The sequence below is a fragment of the Lepidochelys olivacea genome, assembly GCF_965140295.1.
Source record: "Lepidochelys olivacea isolate rLepOli2 genome assembly, chromosome: 10".
Taxonomy (NCBI): Eukaryota; Metazoa; Chordata; order Testudines; family Cheloniidae; genus Lepidochelys; species Lepidochelys olivacea.
In genome coordinates, this window is record NC_140420.1 from 27,931,562 (window position 1) to 27,947,266 (window position 15,705).

Below are 15,705 nucleotides of genomic sequence, written 5' to 3' on the forward strand. Positions count from 1 at the left end.
ATACCGATATAATTTACTTACCATTTCAGAAATACACAAATATCCAAAACCCCTACATCCAAACTCTTTCTACCACTACTGTTAACAAACAAGCTGAAAGGAAATGTTTGCTCTTTACTCCAAAACATTCCCAACTTAACTGACCACTGCACACTTCCACTGGCACAAAGTGTCACAACACATATTAAAAACAACTGTCAACGTAAATATTCAATAAATACAACTGAAGAGTGACAACTTACAAGTAGCTGACAAGAAAAAATTCAGTCATCACATTTTTACCCAAAGTATTTGCCTTTTGAGCACAATATAAAAGGAATTATTCTAAGACATGAGTACTCCACCTGTCCCTGCCACATGGAATCCAAGGCAAGCTCCTACTGGACCATTCTTGCTCTTATCTTCCAAAGCAGCCAGTAACCAAAGTTAACTGTTTGGTCATTTTTTCTTTTAATTTGTTTTGGCCTTCGGTATTTAAGGCGGGGTGTCAGTTAGTTAAAGCACCTCCTCTTGCTATTGTGGCTGGAAAATGACCTTGTTCAACACAGCAGTAGTCAAATGCCCCATCTACCTTTTTCTTCAGAATGAGAACGCAGCACTGGCTCTCTAAGCCACTTCTTAGTAGTCTCTGGAAAACAATTAAATGGCTCTTGTGTGAGAGAGCAATATAATCATTTACATTTCACTTTAAACGAGGAGGTGGAGTTTCATATGTAAACTTGGAAGTTTATCGATGAACATCAAATGACCTTATTTTCCTTATTAAAATAAACAGAACATAAGAATATCACTCACTACTTGTGCATAAAAGATATCTCCAGATGCAACAATTACACCCACACCTTCCGAGTTCCGTTTCATTTATATGATGAAATTTCCTAAGAGTGCCACACTGCCCCCTTAGGTACAAATGCATCAACCTGATATTGTTTGCAATATGGCAATTTCTTTTTCTAACAGAATACTATAATTTGCCTGACAAAATACAGTGTTTTTACCCAACCAAAATGAATACACTAGTATTATGTTTCTCTTGGGGCAGTGAAGCTGGTTAAATGAATCAGAAAACCCTAAAAAGATTGTCTACCTCAGTCCATCAGCTACTGGACAATTATTCAAGGCCCAGCTGTAAGAAAAACAGATGGTGAGTGAGCATTAGTAATGTGGACTTCTTTTCACTCATGCAGGCATAAGCAGAGGTTGTATGTTCTCACATGAAAATTGCCATGAAATAGCAGACTGAGGAATAAAACTGTGCAAAGGTTCAATTTTGTAAGCTAACAGATGCTTACAATTTTCATGAGCTACAGTCATATTAAATAATTTTACAACAGAGAGAGTCAGAGTCAGTGAATCATATATTCAGTACATAGAAAGCAATTCAATGTTTTTGTGCTGAAAGATAAAGTATTGGTTTAAGAAGTGATGCCATTCCCCTATTGTAATCAACTCAAACATTTGATCCGTCAGGTCATACTAAATTATAAAATGTAAAGGTAAACAAGTACTTTGAACTGTAATTAAAATGCTTCGGTGTCATTCAACAATTAATGTATTGGTTCTGTATCAAAAAGGTAAACTGCATCCAGAGAGAATTCATACATCCTATTTTAATTCTTTATATAATTTATATGTGAAGATAATCTCTTCTAATCCCTTTCTCTATTATCAACTGCATCAATCGAAAGCACTATCTAATAAATCAACCTTGAATTAAGTCATGAAGACAGAATGTGAAAAAAAAAAAAACCTTCAGACTCCTATAAACCTTCAGATTCAGAAGCATGAATTAGGTAAATTATGTGGGGAATTCAACTCTTCTTCATAGTCATAATGGTTAAAGCCTAAATAACATTACACAAATTTACAACTAAAACTCTATGCATGGTGTGATTTTTTTTAATTTTAAATCTTTGGTATGAAAACTGGTCTCACTGACCACTATCTATGCCATGAACTACTTTCTAGTTAAAGACAGAGAAGGTTGATATTGAAGTTTCAGTTCAATTGCTTTCGATCTGTGTATGTCCACTATGAGCAATGGCTCCATTTAAGAGGAATTACCCTTTGTACAAACCACTTCACTATTTAAAACAAACCACATATATCATCATCAAGTGGAAAAATTTACCAATCTTAAAATATTGACAACAGCACGGCACACTGTGAAATGGAATTTTACATAGTCTTGTAACAGTTGGCTTTATTACTTCACTGTGAAATATCAACTAAATACCATTACATCTCTAATGTATTATGTAGTATACAGTTATAGTTGATATAACATACTTAAATCTCTGTTAATACATTATAAATCCTGATTTATAGGGGGTTAAAGGCAGCTGTAAAATATTGCTTTGGGCTAACACCAGACACACAAAGTTGCAGCGAAGCACCATTTCTTACCTCACTTTTTTTTTTTTTCCTAAACTCTATAAAACAAAGTTAGTTCTAACACTTCAAAATAATATGGAGATGGGCCCAAACCAAAACACTAGTCCTTATACCCGCAAACACTGGCATTTTGTGAAATCCTAATATGCATCTCCTATTTTGGAAACAGTTATCTTTATAATGGCCGAACACAAAGCTCCAGATCCAATACTTTTATCCCTGCCACACATCCACAGTGATTTTTGCAGTGTTTGAGAACTAGATCTAGAATTCCGGACTACTATATTTTGCATGCAGTTTTGGGGTTTTTTTTAAATGAACATTTTGCTCACGGTTAATAGAGACTAGGCCTTCATGTTATGCTTTTCAGTGTTAACATTTCAACAGCACAATTTTTGATGTTTCTAAATGAGCTGTGGTGTATGAGCAGAAACATTGTTTTAAATAATATTTTAGCCCTACACTTAGCTGTAGAAACTTTATGAATGTCCATAATTCGGACTGATAGAATAGCAAATACCTAGATAGTTGCTAGCATTGAAATAGTATTGGAAGAGCTTTTGTAGTACTTATGGGTATACACTTTTGAAAAAAAGTGTATGAATACCTATCCAACATCAGATAGACCAGTGTCAGTTTATCAAGTAAATAATAGCAATTTTAAAGAACTTCCAGAACACAGATTTTCCAGAGAGACCAGAATAGCTCTCAAGAAACTGTCCATCCTCATGAGTATGTTCATATTTACTTGAGAGAAAGAGCAGCTCCCACCATAAGGGAAAAAGTAATATTTATTTGTCCCAACTGCTTCACTTAAAGGGGATAAAACACTGTTCTATTTAGTAAATCTAAAATGCAATATCTCATAGGTGGAGGAAAGAAAAGATCATACTGTAGAAATAATTATGTGTATGTGTATTTATTTTCAATGAGATACAGAACAAAAAAGAGGTATTAAAGGTGCAAATTAGAAAAACAATAGGCTGTATAGATTGACATAATGTGTAAATATGGTGGAGGTGAGGATTGAACAGGAGGCATTAATGGTTACTAACTTGTTAGTTAAAGCATTCAGGTCACAAATACTGAGGTCAATGGACAACCTTAAAGAGATGAAAAAATATTTACATTTAGTAAAGTATTTGAGCGACATCTAGTTAGATTTGTGTGTTTACTACAGTAGTTATGGGTAGGGAAAAGCTACAAAAATAAAATGCACTGCTAACATATATTCCAGTTCATAGATTATGTCTCATCTTTCTCTTTTTAAACCTAAGAAATCTACATAAGGTTCTGTAGGCGTAGTTAGCGCAGTGTTTACATTTCCCCAGTTTATGTAACTACTTTTTAGATGACTGGATATAAAGTAAAGTACTGTAATTAAGAAAATACAAAATCAAATTCAACAAATACTAAACCAGATCCGATTTAAGAAAATATTTCTCTAAATTACTCAACAAGATTCAGAAAAAGTATGATGCCTACTAAATGAACAAAACACCATAAGAAACAAATAGACATAACATTTTGAAACCAGCATCTTCACAGTTATCCCTCAGAAATGCAGATGCCTTAGCAGTTATATATAGCTCTGATTAAGGCAGGTAAAAGTGTAACGATCTGACAGGATAACTAGCCAGAAACAGTGAGAGACTAAAAACCCAGCAGTTTAGCAATACCCTATAAACTTCCAGAGCACCAGTTAATCCATTTAAAGAGTTAAAAAAATAACTTCAGGACATAACACTTTGTGAAGTGCATTAGCAATCACTTCTCATCTTTTTCTCAAATGGATTGGGTGCAATTGTATTCACTGTTTTAAAGTAATCATTACGCTTCCATAAGTTTTTTTAAACCTTAAAACACTGCTATATGGTGCATGTGTTTGCATGAGGCTATTGAAATAGATCATACAGGAACATTATTACAACCCTCAACCTCATCTTTATGTAATCTTTTATCAGCTACTTGTGTGGCCATGTTGACCTCTCACCTTAAGTAACATTTTCCCTTTCAAAAGCTCCTTCCTTAATGCTCAAATTGTTGTTTGGCACAGAGGAACAAGCACAGCAAAACACATGAGTACATTTTGTACATATCAAGTAACTGCACAAGTTAGACAGGAATATTTAAAGCTGATTCATAAATGGTATATTAAATACATATGAAGCATGCACAGCTATTAAAAACATAATTTTACATTTTCTATGCAAGACATTTAAATAATATATACATTATGCTTATCTTATGTAAATTTTAATTGTGAACACATGAACCCCTCCCACATACATGCAAAATCTGGTATATTTTATTATGCATTCCATGCTGTATGTTAGAAATGGTTTACATTACACTATTAGGGAGCCAAGCAACAGAAAGGTTCAGAAGCTTCAAATATTTTTATTTACTTGTTGGTAGTAACAGAAATGTTAAATATATGAATGCAAAAAAGAAATGTAAAATTAATCTTTGAAGAGCAAAATATATTAATAAAATTGCATAATGAAGAGAACTTTTAAATAGGAGATTTTTTAAAATACAGCAATAAAAATATGAATTGTATCATGGAAGTCTATATGCATCTAAACTACTGTAGTAGAAGTTTAAGAGTTCACAGACAAATACCTCGATATGTAACCCCTCAGAGGAGTTACAGTACTCACACACACACAAATCTAACCTTTCAGTAAAAAGGCCAGAATAAATTGAACTAATCACATTTGCATGACACTGTATTTTAATCTTGGCTCTGCATGGCTACTGTACGACCCTCTGTAGTAGTGGGCTCTTCAGTAGAAAAAATAAAAAAAGTACCACACAATAATGATTCCAAATACAAGCAGTTCTAGTTTAGACATCCTATGTTGCCTAATACTTTATATTACACACTGAAATAGACAAAGGTTATAAAACTGGAAACTCCTTTTGTTGTATTTCTAACGAAAAAAACAGCAGCAAATATGATGCTTACAAATGAAAAGATTCTTAAAGATTAACTAAAATTAGGTATTGTTTTCTTGATTTCTAAGGCAGTTTTTCAAGGCAATGCAAATTTACTTCTGTGACTCAAATATTCCAATTCTTCACAGATATAGGTTTTAAAAAATTAAATGATTTTCTTTTCTGATGAAAATCAGTTAGAGTTCAATTTTAATCAGCAGCACGTTTCAACAAAGACTTACAATTCTTGGCTTCAAAGAAGGCTAAAACAAAAATTGCCATTGGGCACATTTACATTAGAAGCACAATTTATGCCTGCAACTGAATAAAGAGGCAAGAGCAATATTTTTCATGGCTGAAATTCTGGTACAGAATCCATGGGTAAAGCAATCAAAGTACTGTATTAAGCATATGTACAAACAGCATTAATAAAGATTTTGACAAAAGAAAGGTTTTTAAAGCACCCAAATGCTTGATCTTGTACTAAATTAACTCTTGTACTTATACTCATCATTTCTAAATACAGAGGCAAGATTCATCCCATACAATAAAAGACAATTACACATCCTATTCATACAAAGAATCTCTTTAAGACCATGAATCCCATAAACATTGCTGACAATGCAGTCAATAAATGGAAAGAAAAAAGTCAAACAAACTTACCTGCTGTAAGTACATAAAAGTCAAGGCACAGGAGAGCTGGGGACACATACCCACATTCGGCAGTGCCACACAGGTTGCACCCGTAAGGGGATGCTGCATGGTGTTGCTCTGAAGTCTACGTAGAACAAGAGAGGGGGCTTGCATGCAAGCACGTTTGTCCTGTCTTGCAACTACAGGTTTTTTTTTTTTTCTTTCTGATTATTTAAGTAAGAAACAGTGTCTTTCACTGTCTTGTTTTCTTTTCTCCCTTTCAGTGCTAGATCCCTACATTCATTTGTCAGCTAAGGCCACTTGGTAGACTTAAACTACAAATTTTTAACAGAGAGGGGAAAAAAACCCAGAAGACACAGCCTGCAGCCTATTGATGAGCAAATGGAACTTCCTCAATGACAGTGAGAGCTGAGGCTCGTCTCACAACAGTAGCTGCTGACTAGTAGAGAGAGAGATTGACTCACTGAAGCTCAGTCGGCTGGTGCTGATGCTGCACGGCTTCTCATTTGTCAAATGGGTCCTAGGGCAGGGTCTTTACCACTCACCAAAATTCAAATACTGCATTTTAAAAATCCCTAGGGAGGGTTGGGAAGGAGAGAGAGCACGCTGCATCACACGTCCATGAGATTTGGGCAATTAATGTCATAGCCCAGCTGGGACTGAATGTCTGTTATGATTCAGCCCTTCTCCCCTTTCTCCTCTGCCCCCCCTTTTCGTGGACCCACCTGACAAATAAAAAGGGCTTTCCCCTTCTAAGAAACATACGTATGGAGCACAAACTGAGAAAGAAAATATAATCTTAACTAGTCTGCAGGAAATTATTCTATAAAACATCTTAGTTTTATATCTACATGCCATTCACTATCTAGTCTCCTAAAAAAAACCCTTAAAAACATTTAAAAAATACTGTGAAATATCAGAGTAACCCCTGCAGTAGAAACACTGGGAATAAAACTAATGTTGTGGCACGCTTGTTTTTTTTTTTAAATGAGGGAAATAGCTGAAAACTGCTCTGAAACTCATCTAATCTAAAATTACAAATGTTTTTGAAGAATAGTAGGTCTATTTTAAGAGTTCATGCTAACAAGTTATAGGGACAAATTACATTGGTCAGTTTTGGGAATTTAATGTTTACCTTTTACTTTGAGAGTGACACCTCATTGCTCAAGATAGTATTTCACTTACAGACTTTATTTCTTTATTTTATGGAGTAATTATTATTCATTAGTAGATCCAGTTAGTCTTTATGAAAAGAAATAGGATGTGACCTGCAAATCAAATAATTTATACTCTAACTTGTCCTTGAGATCCAATATTAAAGCTTTTTTTTCTAGGCACAACTAACATATAACAAAAAATACTAATGTTTTGAAATGATTTTTGACAAAAATGAGTGAATTGTTAATTCTTCAGGAAAAAAGGTCAAATCTCAAAGCATCACCCTAGTTTTTTGTTTTGTTTTCAGAAGCAAACTTTTCATATTAATAAATTACCTAGTTTCGTAGGATATCCAACTTTAACAGAGACACATCTTTTACCAACAGATTACCATTAAAGACAAGAAATGAATAATTAATCTACATACATGCGAGGTCTTTGTCATCACTAGTGTCACCAAATTCAAATCACTAATTTTCCTTTTTTTTTTTTTTTAAAAAAAAGAGCTACTACTTGAACTGAAAACAGACACCTTCCACACAGCATATATCTGAAACTTAGGTTCTGGAGTTCAAGAAAAATGAGTTATTTTATATTTTTACACACACACACACACACACACACACACACACACACCTATAAATCTAAGTCCAAGTCATCTTCTCAAACAGCACAAGCCTTCCTTCCAGCAGGAATAACATATTTTTTCTGTCCAAAAGCAACCATTTCAACAAAACCAATGCACACAGAGCACACAAATTAACACTAGAACAATAAATACATAAACTTACAATACAGGAATTTGGTTTTGGCTTAGGAAACATCCATGCTTTTAGCAGTGTACTATGGTCTGAACTACTAAAACAGCACTGCTATAGAATGGCACAAATTACTTTATCATGCCAAAACAAAACAAAAAAAGAGGAAAGAAGAAAGAAAAGAAACAACATCAAATAAACTCTCTTTATGCTCCTTCTTTTTTCATTCTTTTCCTTTGCCTTAAGCAGTCTCCTGTTCTGACAAGAGTATGTCATGCTTTTCTTTTTTTTCCTCCCAGCACATTAAGCCTGTTATTCTGCAAATGCCCTAAGCTGATAGAATTTTCCCTTCAGCTCATTTTCATATGAAACATGATAAATAATACATGGTACTTTAATAAGACCTTATCAGAATCTTTAATTAAAAACAAATATGTTATGTAAGGGGCAAATAACCCATTCATTCTACATAATGCCAAAATCAAAGGCATAATGCTTCTAGGCCACACAGCCTGAAATTATACACGACTATCCAATTTTCAAAAGTGAAGTTCTGGAACACGACAAAATTGTCAAGAAAAGTTCCCTCTATTTATCACACGGTTTATAGTTAAGAATACTTATATAAAAGAAAAGAATAAAACCCAAATCCTTTAAAGCAATCTGTGAACAATCATTTCAAGACCATTTAGTGTAGAGTCTAACATACTCCTAGCATTCATTAAAGAATGTGCATCTCCCATTGCTCTGTTACATTTTGCCTGCTCCCACCATCACTGTGCCAGTAATATCAATTAAATAATATCTCACCTTTACATAACACAATAGTATCAGCAATAAATAATCATAAACATTAAAACATACTCACACAACACAACTAACTCAGAAGATGTCTGCTACAATAGACCTTAATGAGGAACAGAATTCTCTGGCTTGGAATAATACCCTGCTCCAAGTGATTGAGGGGGAAAAAAAAGTTCTCACCCACTTTGTAACTAACAAACCGACTCCCTCCAGGGTTAACTTCTTATTGCAGATAATAAATATGTCTGCTCTCAAAAGATGAAATCAGTGTCACCTCTTTCAAGCCATTTCCTTGTTTTAGACACTCTCCTCAGCCCAACCGCGTAACCACACTCCCAGTTATGGCTATACATAGTAAGTACTCTCCATAACTGGCCAAAGAAACATGGTTAACCTTGAACACTTTCTGACCCCTTCATCCCTCATAAACAAGAGTGATATCACAAGGACTCACCAAGGATTCTTCAGCGTTTCGAGCAACTGAAGCTCCGAGCAAAACAAGATTATATTTTAAGACCAGAGAGAGTTTGTACTCAAGTGTTCTTTCACATTGGTAACTCATGAAATGTCTTGTTTGGTCTGAACCCTAATGCTGATCGTTACTTCACACAGTCATTAGTTCTCATCAACATCCCATCTGTGTAACTAAATCTGTATTTCCGTAACTCTTGATCTTTAATTTTTCTCAGTCTACAGAATAGGGATAATGTGTGCTACTGCGAAGGCTGATTTCCTACCCCACACCACTAATGTGAATCAACCTGTTCCAGCTGATTCCGGATCCAGTCTCTGAACTGCATTTAATCATTGGCTGATTTGGTAAGACTGTCAACAAGGGTGCCAATTTGTATAATTTGTGCTGGTTTTGTTTGTTAGGAACTGGACTGAGGCCACCAATTTATATCACAGATAACACATAACAAGATAACCTATTCTGGATTTGAATGAGAAGCCTAAAGGTGAGAGATTCGTGTATAATGACGATGAGTGAAGCTGAATAAATTACAGAGTCCTCTTATGTATATAGCAAGATGTCACACCCTTTTCCCTCACTTGTTTAGGTTTGAAATGTCATGGTAATCCAAATAACTGGATTGACCTGAAGACAGCAATATTCTTGGACCAGCCTCTTTAAAAATAAAATAGAAAGATAGAAATCTTTATCATCTAATTTTGAACATCCAAGAACGGGAATAATAAAATCTGCCTGAAACAAAGGCAAACCCCCCATTTCTTGCAAACCTTATCCACAGCTGCAAAATCATTCTTAGCCTTTGATGCATGATTAGGTCTTTATTTCATCTAATTCATTCCACCAATAATAATCTATTGGTTGATAGGAATTTGGTTGCCGGATGATTTTTCAAACAAAATTTTATATTTTTTAAATAGCATCTTTCAGATATTTCACAGCATGCTGACAAGGAAGCCAAACATTCTCCATCAAGTAAAAAAAATGATGTCCTACTGAGGTCAGACAAAGCACTACAATCCTTTGCTTCAAACTTCTCTCACCAATAATGGCTGTGTTTGGTCTTCTGTGCCCTACCAAATATTCACATTAATCCGTCAGAAAGTCTATACACTCCCCACAGTTTTCCTATTAATTTGGAGTTACATTCTAATTACCTTCTCTGAATTAAAGATTTCCCACAAAGTGTGGATATCCTCTTATGGATGAGTGTGAAGCTGTCTGTGTTGAGAAAATGTGAAACATCACTTCAAATTTCTGACTTTTAATTTTGTCCCATATTGGCTGCTGCATCAGTCAGTCTTTTCTTCCTCACTCACCACAAGCTATGCCTTCTAAAAAAACATCCTGTGGCCACCTTGAAGACCAATGCCAGTGGTCATGGAGCCCATCAAAGCTCTCTGCCTCAACATTTTCCCTTGTTTCCCTTACTAATTAAGTTACTTGACCCTCCCATTCTCCTCTGAGATGCTTTCTGGCTGTTTCATTATGCCTGAAATAAGCCTTCAAATAGATGAGCAGGAGTGAAAAAAAGGTGACATTTGTTTACCACAGTCTTCAGGTAGTTATTCTTCATCTTCAATGTTTCATAACCGAAATGGCAATACAAGCCCTTCTGGGACACTCCAGAAACTCCCAGTTAGCTAGCCACCTGTCTCCCCAAGCCTCCGATACACCTTCATCTAAATACAGAATAACGCCCTCCCTCATTGTTATGGATTTGCAAATTAGTGCCTACCTAGAAAACTATTAATTTTCAATCCAGCCCTTACAGCTGCCATTCAAAAGGGGTGTGTGTGAGAGGGTCTGAGAATATAATAGTATTTCTAACACTTTATATGTCTATAATGCATTTGATACCAGGAACCCAAAATGCTTTAAAAATCTTAATTATGCCTCACATCACATTTATTAAATATGTATTTTCATGCTCACTATACAGATGGGTAAATGTGTTACAAAAAAATTCTCTTGCTACATCCAAGGTCTCACTGTAATTTGGTGCAGGAGCTCAGAGAATTATACAGTCTTGATGCCCAGTTCTCTGATCCAATCACTAGACAATACTCTCTCCCTCTAACTTCTGCAATAATAAAATACTCCTCATCACTTGAACTCAGGGGGAGGAAATCTGTTCTGCAGTCCCAAGTAAAACATTTAACTATAAACTTTTGGTAAATTATTAACAATTAATAAGCTCTTATCCTCCCTCTGCCCTCTCCACCAATATCCCATTTCTTTTAACTATATCTTGATAAACAGGTGAAAACCACTGGTCTTTTTAAAGCAACTACACTTTATCAAAAGACTAATTAAAAACACAAAAGGTTCTTTCTTTTCTTTCCAATTCCTGGGTGACAGCTCATCATTCCATGGGTATTTTCTTGTCATGAAAATCCGTATTTCTATTTTAAGGTTTTTATTAAGACGACTTTTCTTTACTAGCTCTCCACACAAAGATCAAGACATTACAGAGCCCTGCAACTACCTCAGGCAAATAAGAATTACTAATTTTTTCTATTAAGTACTGTGTTACTTCCATTGACTTCTCCAATATTTCATACCCAAAGTCTACAGGGAGTCAGCGCCAAGGTTAACCTTTTCAGCGCTACTTAACTATAAATTTCAAAATCATTCAGCATTAATTGTACAGGTTTTCAGCAATGGAAAAAAGTCATAAGTGTCCGTGTGCTAGCCACAATTAAATGCATGGACAGAAATGGAGGGAAATGTATAATGGCTATTTCTTAAAGGACTGACAAGACCTTCTGCTTGGCAGTTTCTAACTCAAAACCAAATATGGTCCCTTGTTCTCCTGGACTGAAGGGTCTGGAAGTGCTACAGAAAGTTATGTTCAGCAGAGTGCTGGAGTAGAGAAGCACTTTATGAGTCTGATCCTGATCTAATTTTACATAGGTTTTACATTTGTGTAACTCTATTGAAGTTAATGGAGTTATTCCTGATTTACACCACCGCAAGCAATATCAGAATCAGACCTGATGTCTCTCCTTGTCACCTCCTTTAGCTGAGCCTGAAGCTGTGCTGGCAAACCTTGGAAGGAAGCTACATATAACCTGCTATTGGCTTAATTATGTACTCTGAAGGGGCAGAACACGAGAGTTGGAAAACATTGTGGGACCCTAAAGGAGCAATTTGCCCATCCCCATTCTAAAAATGTCATCAAATTAAAATCATTAGACAAAATTCAGAGTTCAGTTAATCAGAAGAAAATAGCAAATAATTCCATATTCAGAATTTCATCAGGGAAAATTACAATAGTGGGTTTTTTTCCCCGTTTTGTTTTTGTTTTGTGTTTGAAAACTAATTTTCCCCAGAGATTCCACTCTGGGCACCTTAATAATAGGAGACATCCAAATCTCATATCTGGCTATCCAAATCAGTACTTAGGCACACTGATCATGAGACTTATCCATTTGTGTGTTGAACTGAGAATCCAAATGCAGGATTTGGAGAACTTATTAAGAAGCCCATGTGTAACGTTTGGACTCTGTGTGTTGTACATTTCTCTGATGGTAAAAGTTTGTTTTTAAGCATTGCAAATGCAGCCCCCTGGCTTTCTCCCCTAAACAACTGTGACAGCTTAAAACATTAGGCAACATGGTTTGAATATTTACTAGAATTGGGCCTACGACACCAAATTTGGATCCGAGTATTAGGGGATAGCCGTGTTAGTCCAGATCTGTAAAAGCGGCAGAGAGTCCTGTGGCTACTTATAGACTAACAGACATATTGGAGCATAAGCTTTCGACGAAGTGGGTAGTGACCCACAAAAGCTTATGCCCCAATACGTCTTAGTCTAGAAGGTGCCACGGGACTCTTTGCCAAATTTGGATCTGTGATTTTGGTTTGATGTGTTTAGAGATCTGGTCCATACACACAGTTGGATGTTAAATTTCCCGAAGTGTAGGGTGTTCAGGTCACACCCATCTACACCTTTCTCACAGTACTAAATGAAATAACAAAATATCCTACTATAATTCTGAGATACAGAGTACTTTTTTTTAAAACATACAACTCTCTCTCCCTCCTCTCTATACCTTTGAATGCTGTGCTGGTGTAAGTATGTTCCACAAAATGTTAACTTTTTGATTGATACATATCCAATGACATACATTCCCATTTTGATTATTTTAGTCAAGATAATGCAATGTGTATCATATATGGTGTATTCATATGGTTCTTTTGCCAATGTTCCAGGGGAAAAAATGTTTCATGAAGGGATACAGTATGGCCCTTCATTATTTGAAGTTTTCAGGGGACATCTGAAGTCTTCATATAATTGGATCTACAAACTCTGAAGACTGGAGTCTACTGTGGGTCCCCCAGCTCTGCAGAACTAACACTCTCAAATACAGACTGTTGATAACTTCCCCCAAAGCCAAAAGATTAAGCAGGACACAGCAGGAATAATTAGCCAACATTAATCTTAGTAGATCTAAGCCCTGGTGTGGTTTATTGAGTAGTCCAACACTGATGCAAGCCCATGCATATCCTCTGCCTTTAGGCTGCTGAGCAGCTCAGCAGGACATAGAAGGTTTAAGTGGCTTTAACTAAAATGACTTTGACTCAGCTGTGCCTACTGAACTTGGGAAAGTTGGCTGACAATTTCCACATTTCTGAACCTCAGTTATCTAATAGCCCTTGTTTCAGATAGGAGAAAGTAAGAAAGTTTGAGTGAGTTTGAGTAAGAAACAAGGGCGTAGAGTACTGTCTTGGACATGTGGAAAGAAAGACCAGATGCAAGGGATGTGGTTCAAATCGGCCATAACTATTAATGTAACTCATTTGGGAACTACCCAGCAATAAATTGTACTGTGCAGGTCATTCTTTCTCTCATCGCCTCCACTTGGTGGCAGGCTGTTCTCACCTCCTGCTTTCACAGCTGGTCCCACCAGGTCCCTGAGCTGCAATGGCAAAGATGAAAAAACCTACCTTGCCTCAGCCAATCTGGTCATGATAGAATAGTTCCTTCCCAATCCCCAAAAAGGCCACTAATAAAATGCCCACATCAGACCAAAACAAAACAACAACAACGAAAAAAAAATAAAACACCAGTCCTGCTAATCCAGGAGTAAGAGAAGGCTCAGGTTGGAGGGGCAGGGTTTATATACACTTAGGTGATATCTTCCTTCTCCCAGCCAGCACCTATTCTCCCAACCCCTGAAGGAGGGGAGGGGACCCTTCAAGGAGCCACAACCTCCCCCCCCCCCCAGCCCGTCAATCCAGCCTAAACCCTTGCCTTTGAAATTGTATGTGTGGGCGGGTGGTCGGGGTGTGTGTGTATTTTGTTTACATTTACTCATAGTCATTTTGCTTTTCACAAAAGAGCTTCAAAAAGCTCATTAGTGACACTGGAAAAATATTCTACTTAGAGACTATTCTATTACACATGCATATAAAGTTGCTGTACTAAAGTTATTTATATGGATACAAGCTCTTTGTTGCTTACAAGTGTTTATGTTCCTGCTTCTCATTCCTTGCTTATAATCCTCTTTTTGAAACATCACATCTCATGCCCTGGAGGTTCTATGATGTCAAAAAATGCTTATGGCTTCAAGCAGCAGGAGCACATGAATTTAGGAACTAAAAGAATGCTCTTGTGTCACTAGTAATGAAACAAGAAAGAAGCAAACATACACCCATACTGTACACAGTATGACAGTAGAACTGTGTTAGTTAAATGTTTTCCATTTTTTTCAGTGAGGTATTAACTAATTAACAAACTGTAAATGCATGACGAGTTTCAGATGGAGAATGAAGGTTTTCTTAATTACACTGTAAGGCAGAGCCTGTGACTTTTCTGTATGGTAATGAAACAAACTAGAGGTCAATACATTACCTAATACAGTCCTATCCCATCATTCTTGTCTTGAATGCAGCTTATTCCTTCTGTGTCGTCTCCCAAATTCCAAACCCTCCAGACTTTAGTATATTCAAAATGCATCAGCTCATTTCACCATCAATGTCTGGCAGTGAAAATATATCCCCCACCCCCTCCACCACAACTGACAACCTTTGCCTTCTTCTTACCATCTCACTCACTCTCCTATGGCTTAATTCCTTCAATCTACAAACATGCTCTATTACCACCTGTCCAAAGAAGTTTCAGAGTAGCAGCGTGTTAGTCTGTATCCGTAAAAAGAAAAGGAGGACTTGTGGCACCTTAGAGGCTAACAAATTTATTAGAGCATAAGCTTTCGTGAGCTACAGCTCACTTCATCGGATGCATACAGTGGAAAATATATATAGTGGGGAGATTTTATATACACAGAACATGAAACAATGGGTGTTACCATACAGACTGTAACAAGAGTGACCAGGAAAGGTGAGCTATTACCAGCAGGAGTGATAATCAAGGTGGGCTATTTCCAGCACTTTACAAGAACAGTAGGAGGGGAAATAAACAAGGGAAAATAGTTTTACTTTGTGTAATGACACATCCACTCCCAGTCTTTATTCAAGCCTAAGTTAATTCAAAGTAAAAGTATTTCCCCTCCTACTGTT

General features: G+C 36.2%; 1 protein-coding gene across 26 annotated transcripts in view; it reads right to left on the reverse strand.

Annotated features, from left to right (window-relative positions):
* RBFOX1 (RNA binding fox-1 homolog 1) overlaps window positions 1-15,705 on the reverse strand; it is a 2,420,635-nt gene that overhangs the window by 416,684 nt on the left and 1,988,246 nt on the right. For 3 of the 26 annotated variants that reach the window (XM_084641969.1, XM_084641968.1, XM_084641962.1), the window contains exon 1: window positions 5,998-6,436. The exons of 21 other annotated variants lie outside the window; for them this stretch is intronic. In XM_084641969.1, coding sequence (XP_084498095.1) covers window positions 5,998-6,141 — 144 coding nt within the window. In that variant the 5' untranslated portion in view covers window positions 6,142-6,436. Of the gene's footprint in view, window positions 1-5,997; window positions 6,452-15,705 lie in introns of those variants that run through there. 2 more of the 26 variants (XM_084641970.1, XM_084641964.1) reach the window with 2 other exon arrangements.